Below are 11,813 nucleotides of genomic sequence, written 5' to 3' on the forward strand. Positions count from 1 at the left end.
GGAAAGAGTTCCGTCTCGCTCAGATGTGTGGGCTTCATATTGTAGTACATGCAGATGAATTGGAGGAACTTATCAACTACTATCAGGTAATTAACTGAGTCTTTTGTATTAACTGAGATCTTTTGCCACAGATATTCTTGTCTTTAACTGCATTTTTCTCTTATTTAGGATCGTGGATATTTTGAAGAGCTGATAACCATGTTGGAAGCAGCACTGGGACTCGAGCGAGCTCATATGGGGATGTTCACTGAATTAGCTATTCTGTATTCTAAGTTTAAGCCACAGAAAATGAGGGAGCACCTGGAGCTGTTCTGGTCCAGAGTGAATATTCCTAAGGTAACCAACCTTTAATTTTAAGGCAACTCTGTAGCTAAAATGAATGCTTTAATTTTAATTAAAAGAAAGGTTTTTCTGGCTGTTAATTGGAATTAGAGACCCCTGTCTATCTAAAGCAGTTAAATCTTTCTAATGCAGGTGCTCAGAGCTGCAGAACAAGCTCATCTTTGGGCAGAATTGGTGTTTTTGTATGACAAGTACGAAGAATATGATAATGCCATAATTACCATGATGAATCATCCGACTGATGCGTGGAAAGAAGGGCAGTTCAAAGATATCATTACCAAGGTGTGTACCTTCTTCAGAAGAGAAAGTCTTCAGAAAGAGAAAGCTCATTAGGAAGTAACTCTACCTCATGTATGGATTTTTGCTGTTTTAGGTTGCCAATGTGGAGCTATACTACAGAGCAATACAATTCTACTTAGAATTCAAGCCACTCTTGTTAAATGATTTGCTGATGGTGCTGTCTCCACGGTTGGATCATACTCGTGCAGTCAATTATTTCAGCAAGGTAATAATTTTGAAAACCTCAAAACTTCATAGCAAGGAGCTTAGACATTCTTGGATAACTTTTGTCCATGGAACTTTAGCAATGTACAACATTTGTAACAAACTCTTATTTTAAAGGTTAAACAGCTACCACTGGTGAAACCATATTTGCGTTCAGTCCAGAACCACAACAACAAATCTGTGAATGAATCACTGAACAACCTCTTTATTACAGAAGAAGATTATCAGGTAAAACTTTTTGGTTCTTTCATGTATTCTCAAAACTCAGGTTATCATTGAGTTGTAAAGTTGGTATGTTCTGCAGTAAAAAAAAAAAAAAGCCCATCATCCCTTAGGACTGTAAATAGTAGGTACTTGAGTGCCATGGATCTAAATTTAGTGAAGTTTTCAGGATTGGTAAATCTGATGTCTCCTAATTAAGTGCCAAGTTTGCAGAATTCTGCTTAGATCTTGTCCAAGTTAATGCTTTAGAAAAATACCTAAACATCTAGACTGTAGACTGAGTTGAAAAAGTTTTTGAGCTCTTAAACTAGTCCATAAAACTTACACAGTATTAACTCTTTTAGTCACTCTTTTTCTTGCCCAAGAGCATATTAGTGCCTGTCTTTTAGTAAACTTTCCCTTGTGAAGGATTTTGCAAAAACAGCATTAAAGTTAAGGTTAAGCCTTTGTCTTTCTCTTACTGTCAACGTGGTTTTTTTTCAGTCTCAGATCCCATGCTGATCTCTATGACTGAATATCATGTTGAGTTGTATCAGGAGTTTACCTAGAGCATAAAACCTTACCCTCCAAATTACAAATCCTTCCAATTTCATAGCCATTCGAGTTAGTCCTTGCTACTGAAAACTTTGGAGAAAAACATTGTATCTTTAGAAATTTTATAGTGCCTTGAAGGACTTTATTGTTATAACAGTTAGATTGAGGAATGTTGATACTTGTTCATATTACAACTTTGCGGTTTGATTCTTGAATCTAGGCTGTCATATTACAATAATGGCTCATTGATCAAGTCATATTATACATATATATCATGTAAGGTATTGATCATATTACATACAGTCAGTCATATACAGTGAGTGGCTCATTGATCAAGAACGATGGGACATAAAATTTAAACTAAAATGAAATACTGGTTTGGCATTTGAATGGCTTTGTTTTATTTTTTAAGGCTCTGCGAACATCGATAGATGCTTATGACAACTTTGACAATATCTCGCTTGCTCAGCGTTTGGAAAAACATGAACTCATTGAGTTCAGAAGAATTGCTGCTTATCTTTTCAAAGGCAACAATCGCTGGAAACAGAGTGTGGAGCTGTGCAAGAAAGATAGCCTGTACAAGGTGAATAAAGTTGGTGGGGGTGGGGCATTAAGCCAAATACTAGATGATCTGTGTTAACCCTGGAATGGTATATTATAAGTGGTTATGGTCTATAAAAGTATTAGTTTTTGCAAGTATGAGAACTGCCTTTAAGCTCCTGCTTGAGGAGATGATAATTAAGTCGATTTCTTGATTCTGGAGGCTGTCTTATGTTTATGTCAAACGTCTCTCTGTTTTAAAAAAAAAAAAAAAGAAAAGCTTTACCCTGTCTTTTCCTTTTCTTTCAGGAAATCCTTAATTTAAATGATATAACTGGGAGGTTTTTTCCCCATTGTGTTACTTAGTTTACCAGTTCAGTGTATTTGAATTTAATGTTTGACCTTCATCCTTTCCTTTAAATAGGATGCAATGCAGTATGCCTCTGAATCTAAAGATACTGAGTTGGCTGAAGAACTCCTACAGTGGTTTTTGCAGGAAGAAAAAAGAGAGTGCTTTGGAGCTTGTCTCTTTACTTGTTATGATCTTTTAAGGCCAGATGTTGTCCTGGAAACTGCGTGGAGGCACAATATCATGGATTTTGCCATGCCCTATTTCATCCAGGTCATGAAGGAATACCTGACAAAGGTAATGGCACCTCTGAGAACTAATTATCTTGAGGATATGTAAAATTCCATGTACAGACTTTGTTTTCAAATGTTTTTTTCTCTAGTAGAAGTAATTTAGTTGATCATAAAATATTCCTATCCAGTAATTTTTAATATCTCACAAATGACATTGAATGGAAAGGGAACTCAAACATAACTTGTCAGAAGGTTTACCCTCAGAATACCTCAGAATGTATTTCTGAGGGGCGAATAGTATTATGTCCATGTTGTATGGGTTTTTTGTTTTTTTTTTTAAATGTTTGATAGAAACCCTTTTGTCAAAATAATGTCTTCCTCAAATCAATTCTTGTAACTCAGATGACCATAACTTAGTAGTGTAGATTCCCTTCTGTTTGGTTGGTTCTTGACTTTAATATGTGTGTCTGTTTCCCCTAGGGAAGCTACACCTATATTCTTAATAACCTGTTAATCTTCTCAATATTTTGATAGTTTAACCCCTTATTTAAAAATATTGTAGGAGGTTAACAATTAATGACACATTTCGTAAAAGTGCATTAAACAAGCTGGGGGTATAATCATTTTATAAAATTCACTTATTCATCTTAATGTCCATTTTTGATGTTAAGATGTTTTTTACTTACCCCTGTCCTCAACAGTTACTAGCTTTCATACTATAGAACATATTTAAATGGTCCTAAAGAATCCATTTTGTCAAAGCAAAACATGCTTATTAAAATCAGAGTTTCATATCTGATCTCTTCAGCATGCCTGAGTTAAAGTGGGGGGAAAAGCACTACTAACAACCCCCAGTATAACTGAATATTTCCTTGGGCTGCCATCTAATTAGATATCATGTGTTAGTTATAATTTTTTAAGAATTAACATTTTCTGTGTATAAACTGCTCAAAGTCCAGTGTAAGAGGAAAAACATTCGCCTTGTGTCTTAGCCATAGATGAGAATAGCTTCTTTTCTTATGCATAATGCCAACTTGTGAGACCTGGCTCTAAGCTGCTGTTAACCAAAGTGCTGTAAATTTTACTAGTGATTAAGCTGCTTTCTTTCACACTGACTCTAGCATAAACTCTTCTGCGATAAGCTCTGAAGTTAAAAAAAAAAAAAAAAATTCTAAGTTTTGCTTCCAGTATGCCCTTTATTTTCACTTTTCTCATACCTTTTTTAGTGGTTAGATGTTTCTCCCCTAAACCTTTGTTGCTGATTCTACCTTTTTATGCTCAATATGGAATTTGATTTTTTTCTAAGCTGCACCTTCTGAATTCCTTTGCAGGTTGATGCAATAAAGGAAAAGGTGAAAGTTGATTCTTTTCCATCTTTAAGTCTGGAGGACTAAGTCTAAGGAATTTGCATGATTTTTTTCCCTTCCTTTTCTACACTGCTGCTGCTGCTTTTTCCCCCGATAAATTTTCACTAAAGCCTCTGCAAGTCCCTTGAAACATAACTATAATAGAGCTCTAGGACATTAGTAGATGTTTGCTACTAATCGGCTAATAGGCTTTAGGAAGGGCAGGAGGCTAATCAGTAGTTGGTTCACAGTCTCTCTTAAATATATTATTAAAAACTGAGCATGTTGAGTTTCCATATTAATTCCAAAGTTTCAGGAAATTTCTCTTCCCTGTCAGGGTATCTGGACCATAATAGGATTTTCTCAATACTCTAAGTAAAATTAAACAGCCTCTGGTTTTATTTTGTAAGCGTGCCTGACAGTTGCTGAATTTATATATGTATATACATGCCCTAAAAGGCTTTTTGGGGTTTTTTTGGTATTGAAGGACTGTGATCCAGTTTCTGATCTCTTGATTCTTACTAATTTTTTGCTGAAAGTAGATACGAGAGATACTAGCTGCTTCCGAAGAGACTTTCCTCATGTTTCTCCAGGTGTCCAGTTCTTATGGTGCTAGTCCATTTTCAAGAGGAATCAAAACTTATAAAATCATCAGAGTAGCTTGCTGTAATTGTTGCTAAGCAACATGGATTATTTCTGTATATAATGAAACAATATTAACCTACACTTTCTGTAATAAGGTACATCTCTGAAGCTACAAATTTGCTCTTAGCCATCCGTTGGCTTGTCCAAGGTCAAATTTAGGTACCTTTTGGTCACTGCTTCCTTCATTGGCTTGTCTCCATCCCAGTATAAACAAAACAAACTTAACAAACTTACCTCTGGTATCAAATTGTGGTGAGAAAAGGGTGGGAAGGTAAAGGACAGTTGAAACAATTTAAAAGAATTTGGAGGGGGGACAGTGCCTTGGAATTATGTTGAACCAAACTGGAGTCACCATTGGAACTTAGGGCAAACCTGAGTAAAATGCATCGTGTGTGAGGCCCTTCAGCAGCTAGTAAGCAAGGCAGTTAGAAAGCGTGTGTGTGAAAAATAGGTAATTGAACTGCAGTGTTATGCATTGTTTTAAATCAAGCATGTACAACAGTCATTGCAATTACATCATACTACTTTTGAAACTCTTAAAGCATTGCTGTGGGCTGTGTGTGTTTCTTGAGAGCCTGTATAGCAACAGTCATCTTCAGATCTCACTTCTTGCTTCAGTACTTTTGCCTTTTTTTCATGCACACATACACCAAAGTAACTGACTGCATGTTAACTTTTCCTCTGCAGCATATTGCAGTCTTTGTGGAAAAGCCTTTTACATTATAGTGAATTTTCAGGAGTACAGATGGAACTGAACTCAGTGACATGCTTACCTGTAATTTTTCTTTTTTAATCCAAGGATCAGAAACTTTTGTTACAGCTCTTAACAAAAGCTTGTGTTCATAAAAGCCTTCTCTGCCTTTTTTTGAGCAGTCTAAATTGGGTCAGTGGAAACAATAATTGGATGTTGCTGTGCCAGAGGCTGTCCCATTAAATAGAAAAATCAGAAATTTTTTTGCTTAGCTTAATACCACTTCACAGTTGTTACTTTTTGTTTCGTCCCTATGCCCAGCCTGCCTATGTCTGTGCCTGGGCGTTGTGACGTTGCTAGTAGCTCTTCTAAGTCTTTAATGTACTTCTGTAATAGGACTTCTGTCTTCAACATCTGACTCAGACATTAACTTTTAAACACGTGTTCACTTTAGATTCCTTTCCTTGAAAGTCTGGAAATGTATTATGCAGTGGTGGTTTTTTGTTGATGTTTGATTTTTCTTCTTAGAAGTTATTAACATACACTCATCCATATTTTTTTTTGTATAACCTCTTTAGCTATACTTATAGTTTTGTATAACTATTTAGGATAACAAAACCCCATCTGACCGCCCTTGATGGCACAAACTGTGCTTTAAATTATAAAGCTGCAGTAATTTTTGTTTTAAGTTTGGGTGCCAAACAGTAGGTGTTTCTCATGGTACTTATACTGCATAGTAGTCTTTAATTTGATATTGGGGTAATTGGTAACACATGAGCACTTAGGTTATAAAATAGAAAAATGGTATACAAAAGCAAACTAACCCATCTTCCTAGGGTAGAAAAACCACATTTTATCTGAAGGTGTCTAGAGTCTACCTGAGCTTACTTTTCTCACATTTTGCTCCCTGACAAATTAGGATGGATTAGACCCACATTTATGGTAGTTAATAGAAACAGTTAAAATATGTATAAAATACTGTCCTAACCTTAATGGCCTATGTGAGGATTGAAACACTATTTTAAATAATTTCAAGTAGAGACTAGGCACTGCTTTAACCTTTTTGGGACCCAGTCTATAATAGCCTTTTCACTGAAGTCTGCATGTCTTTTTTTGAGTGATTTTTTCACTATTGGCTTTTTTGAAGAACATGCAGTGAACGTTCATTAAAAAGTTCTTTCCTGCACTCTGCCTCCCCATCTCAGCGCACTTAGGACTTTGAAAGCCACTACAATAGATAATAGATAATTTGTCTAAGAGACAAATACAGTACAGTTTAAAAGGTAAATGGAAGTGGTATGGTGGAGATTCCCTAATCCCAGTGTCCTAACGTCATTCTCCCCAGTCCTTCACAGAATTCCAGATTCAAATCATGTTAATCCTAGAAGGAACTCTGTAGATTATCTCATTCAACTGACTCACTATACAGACAGGGAAATGTGAGGGTCAGTACAGTGGTTTGCCAAGGTCACACAACTAGTCAGTGGAAGGATCTATGTATTCCAGCCCTTTTCTTCCACTAATATATTTGGACTCCTCTACAGTATTATTTCTGTCTGATACTATCCAGTTTTACTTAGAGTGGCTATAGCATATAGTAGCCATTTGCTTCTTTGGCTTAATTAAAAGCAAAAAATGTCTTCCTCAAAGAAGTTGGGGGAAAATCAGGCATTCCTAGTCCCTTCTTAGAAAATAGAGCATCAACACATGCAGCCTGTCTTTATATAAAAAGATTGAATATGGAGCCACTTGAATCTTAAACTTCAGTCCGCACGTAATCAATATTGACAGAAGCTGTGCACAGTTGGCAAAAGATAGCTCATTCTGCACAAGTGCTTATCCAGTGCACAAGTGCTTATCCAGTCACTAGACTCATTTCACTTTTTTGAATACCATTTCCTTTGGGGAGGGAAGTCTTGCCAGGTCATGAGTTCATTATTATTATCTTTGATAGGGTTTAAACTTCATTTGAGAAAGTGGTTCCTTCTCCTTGTCTCCCTCCCTCAGGCTGGCTGCATCCTAGCATGCCCAGTTTTAGCCTGGCGTGAGCTTTTATGGCATTTATAAATCCCTCCTTCCTGAGGGTTTATAATGACAGTGCTAAAAATCACCTTGACTGAAGTATGAACATTGCCATTGAATTTGAGGGGGCCTGAGAATGTTCTTTCTACTCTAGTCTGTTTTATTTTGACAAAATTTAACATACTAAGGCTTTTCCACTTTCTGCCATAAACTAGGTTTATAATACTTTTGAGGTGCTAATTACCATTACCTGTTTTTCTCCAGGTGGATAAATTAGATGCTTCAGAATCACTGAGAAAAGAAGAAGAGCAAGCTACAGAGACTCAACCTATTGTTTATGGTAATCTCTTTCTCTCTTTAACCTCACAGAAATATAGTAGACAAACAGTTCATTCTGTGGGGATTCTATCTCAAAATAGAAATGTAGTAAGCTCTAAAGTGCAACAAGCTCACGGAGTTAAGGAATAAGTCTATTTTTTTTTTTCTGAAAACAGTCTTAAAGCGGGCATTGACATTATTCACTAAGATGATCTTTTTTTTTTTTTCTGTTGTTTTACTAAGATAATCTGAAATGCAAAGGTAATCTCAAAAGACAGTCAGTTGGGGCTTCCCTGGTGGCGCAGTGGTTGGGAGTCCGCCTGTCAATGCAGGGGACACGGGTTCGTGCCCCGGTCCGGGAAGATCCCACGTGCCGCGGAGCGGCTGGGCTCGTGAGTCATGGCCGCTGGGCCTGCGCATCCGGGGCCCCGCGTAACACACACACACACACACACACACACACACACACACACACACACACACACACACACACACACACACACACACACGACAGGAGAGTTGAGATCATAACCTAATTTACCTAATGCCTGGTCACTGATTGCTTATTCATGAATTACTGAGAAAGACGTGTTGGTGAGCTCAATTTTCAGAAGTACAAGAGGTGAGAGAACATGCCAAGGTCATCTTAAGTGTGCTTTACAGAAATAGTACATCTCTTTAAATTCTGACTAGGACAGAGAACTGGATAGTGTTTCCATTTGAGAACTTTCCAGAGAGATAGGATCTTCAGACTCTCAGTGAATATTTAAGGCAATTTAATTTCTTCTTACATGTGCCTTTCTGAAATACTTCCCCTTTCCATTTCACTCATGGTGAACAGATTGATCTGAGCAACGAATTTGAAGGGTATAGTTTACAGCACTTTAAGCAGGTGGTGTTGGGAGGAGGGTATAAAATTATGGCTGCTGTATCTCAACCTGCTAAAGGAAATGATAGTATACAAATCTCTTATGCCATTATCTCCTTTTTACTATAGATAAGGACTTTGGGAATTTAGAGGACAGGGTAGTTTTGATAAAGTTGGAGAACATAAAGTAGATTCTTAGAGATGGGAGAAAGATAAGATGTTTGACATATTTGATATAGGAAACAAAGTAGAAACAGAAACAGGGTGGATGTAATAATTGGGGGGCATCTACTGAATTTGGCTTATCTTCAGGGTATTTAAATGCATAGTCCTTGTAGGCAATTGAAAATGGGGTTGAGCCAAGGACAGCTGTGACAGTGCCACCTTCTCACCATTCCACCTGCCCAGCCGGCTAAGGAGAGGCATGATGTTGGCACTACTTTGGCACTTCTTTCAAGCCTCTCCTTCCCTCCCCCTCAATTGCCTTGAAGTCTCTGCTGTTTGTCAGAGATTTGCAGACTCATGGGGTTTTTCTTTGTTGTTCTTGTTTTCTCATCATTCCATTGTGATACTAAGAAACTAAGAAGCTTAATGAAAAAATAAAATGCTTATGTTGTTAAAAAAAATGAAAATGGGGTTGAAGTTTCAAGGTAGATGTCAGTATCAAGGTTAGAAGTGTTTTTTTAATAAACTGCTGGTTCCTAAAGAGTTCACTCACTAAAGACGGTTTTGGTTGTTATTCACCAAAAGGAGAGACATGAGGTCACTTGTGGGAGAAATCTCACCCTAGGTTTACGTTATAGTGGGAGATTAAGAGTAGTACCTCTTTTGCAGGGGCTGGGGAGAGGTGTTAGGTGTATTCTCCCTCTAAATAAGCCAGGTTCTCAACAGGTCGTTTCCTGTATGTGTCAATAACTATTTAAACTTCATGAGAGTGTTAACTTAGTATTTGAAAGAGGTTGTATCCTCTAATGTATTTCACACCTAATGCATATTTGAATATGTCTTGTCTTTGACTTTTTTTTTTTTTTCAGTACTGGATACTTTGCTAGAAATGCATTTGGTTTTGTTACCATTTAGACATGTCCAAATCAGGAATTTAAATCTAACTTTAAAAGTTCAGTTGTGTTAAAAATATATCTGTTAAAAAATTGTTCCCCTGTGCTAATTATATTGTCACCAAATAAAATGTACAAACACCATGTGGTGATAGGCTTATTGCTAGATGTCTTGCCTAAGCATGTCGAGCATGCATGTGCTTATTGCTTTAAATGATGTATGAAGTAACATAATCACTGTTATAGTTCTGGCCTTCGGCCCTGCACGGTTTTTGTTGGCTGTTTAGGCAGGACCCTTCTCAGGGTGACTGTCATGGTGAAATTGAGACAGGCAGAAGTGCCCCCACAAAATTCATTCAAAGTAGAATGAATTATGTTGCTAGAGTAGGGAGACTGGGGTGTGATCATCCTACGATGCTAACAGTTTCTCCCACCTCCTTGCCCCCCACCCCTGCTCCTTTTTGTTTTCTTCTGTAGGTCAGCCCCAGTTGATGCTGACAGCAGGACCCAGTGTTGCAGTCCCTCCCCAGGCACCTTTTGGTTATGGTTATACTGCACCACCCTATGGGCAGCCACAGCCTGGCTTTGGGTACAGCATGTGAGACGGAAAGCTGATCCTGTAGTCGCCTATTTTCGTACCGAAACATCGTCTCTACCCGCTTCTCAGTTTATAACGGGGGAAAACAGGCACATGTTCTTGTAACCTTTATTTCATGAAGGACTACTTTTTGTTTCTAACTGTAAACTTGGATCACCTATGTTAAAAGCTTACTTCACATTCCGCATCATTTTAGAATTTATTTTCAAAGGGGAATAGTTTCAGTGTTTTGTTCACTTGGGCTTTTTTTCTTCCCCCTCATTCTTTGAAGAAGTGCTTAATATTCAATCTGTTGTGAAGAACCTGATTTGCACTCCGTAGTGTTTAAAGAAAAAAAAAAAACTCTAATATTGAATCTCCTAAATTTAGTGTATGTAAACAGCTTACAGTATGTATTGTCTAAATGCATTTAAATCTCTTTTACTCAAAGAAAAGCTAAAGCAGAAATATTGGTATGTGACCATGCAAGACTGTCAATGCCAACAAAGACAACACTAATCAGCATATCCTACACTGGATTGCAGTGCTCTCCAAATTGTTTGAAAAATGCATTACAGACAACTTGCCTGACTTTTAAATGAGCGTAAAAGGCCCTCTAACCTATGCAGGTTTCCTCATTACACATATAGAAAATGCTAGTGTGTTTTTGCTCACTTCATATGTAACAGGTGCCCTTATGTTGTGCTGTATCCTGTGCTTTTTTTGTGGGACCATTCCATTCAGGAACAAAGAGCACCATGATTCCAATCTGTGTGTATTTACTAACCCTTCCCTGAGGTTTGTGTATGTTGGATATTGTGGTGTTTTAGATCACTGAGTGTACAGAAGAAAGAATTCAAACAAAATATTGCTGTTCTTCAGTTTTGTTTGTGGAATTTGAAATTACTCAAATTTAAAATAAATTACTGGACTGTGGAAATAACATGTAGAATGGCAGTTTTACTTAAATATCTCTCAAACTTAAACCAAAAGAACCATTTCACATTGGATACTGAGGCAGTATAGGAAGGCATGAGAGCGGAAGTGGAATGAAGATTGGGACATGTGAAAACACTGCATTACCCTGCGTGCATTCCAGTAGTTAATAAGGTACATGCAGTTGTCTAAAGAACCAGTCAGTGCTGAAGTGGGCTACACTTCTACTACCTCCATCATTTTAACCAAGGGGGGCACTTTAGGTGTTTACCTAAGCATTTCATTTATGAAGAGATCATGGATGTTAAATTATATTGAAGTAAGACTATACAAGCATGTAGCTAACATGCTGTTCTTCAGCATGAATTGTAAAGGCCCCCAAATTGTGGGCATTTTAAGTTGATTTCTTTTAAACCAGTGTTTGAATTCAAGTTTTTTTGCTTATGGCTGAGAATGTGACTCTAAGTTCATTTCACTGTTAATTCTCAATAGTTAGAGCCCCCTACCTAGCTTTGTATTGCTCTATAACTCTAAGTCAAGCCGTTGACCATAAACTCCACAGAATGTTTTTTTAAAACTTAGAACTCCTGCTTTTCCCCACCTTCACCTCCCCACCCACCCACCCCAC

General features: G+C 37.4%; 1 protein-coding gene across 1 annotated transcript in view; it reads left to right on the forward strand.

Moving 5' to 3' along the window:
* The window catches only part of CLTC (clathrin heavy chain), a 60,999-nt gene extending 50,725 nt beyond the window's left edge, over positions 1-10,274 (forward strand). The window contains exons 27-35 of the mRNA XM_007449093.1: positions 1-86; positions 169-336; positions 475-624; positions 716-847; positions 964-1,074; positions 2,015-2,185; positions 2,567-2,788; positions 7,693-7,768; positions 10,150-10,274. Of these exons, the coding sequence (XP_007449155.1) occupies positions 1-86; positions 169-336; positions 475-624; positions 716-847; positions 964-1,074; positions 2,015-2,185; positions 2,567-2,788; positions 7,693-7,768; positions 10,150-10,274 (1,241 nt within the window). The remainder of the gene's footprint in view (positions 87-168; positions 337-474; positions 625-715; positions 848-963; positions 1,075-2,014; positions 2,186-2,566; positions 2,789-7,692; positions 7,769-10,149) is intronic.
* The last annotated feature ends 1,539 nt before the right edge of the window (positions 10,275-11,813 follow it).

Source organism: Lipotes vexillifer, unplaced genomic scaffold, assembly GCF_000442215.2.
Source record: "Lipotes vexillifer unplaced genomic scaffold, Lipotes_vexillifer_v1.1 scaffold433, whole genome shotgun sequence".
NCBI lineage: Eukaryota > Metazoa > Chordata > Mammalia > Artiodactyla > Lipotidae > Lipotes > Lipotes vexillifer.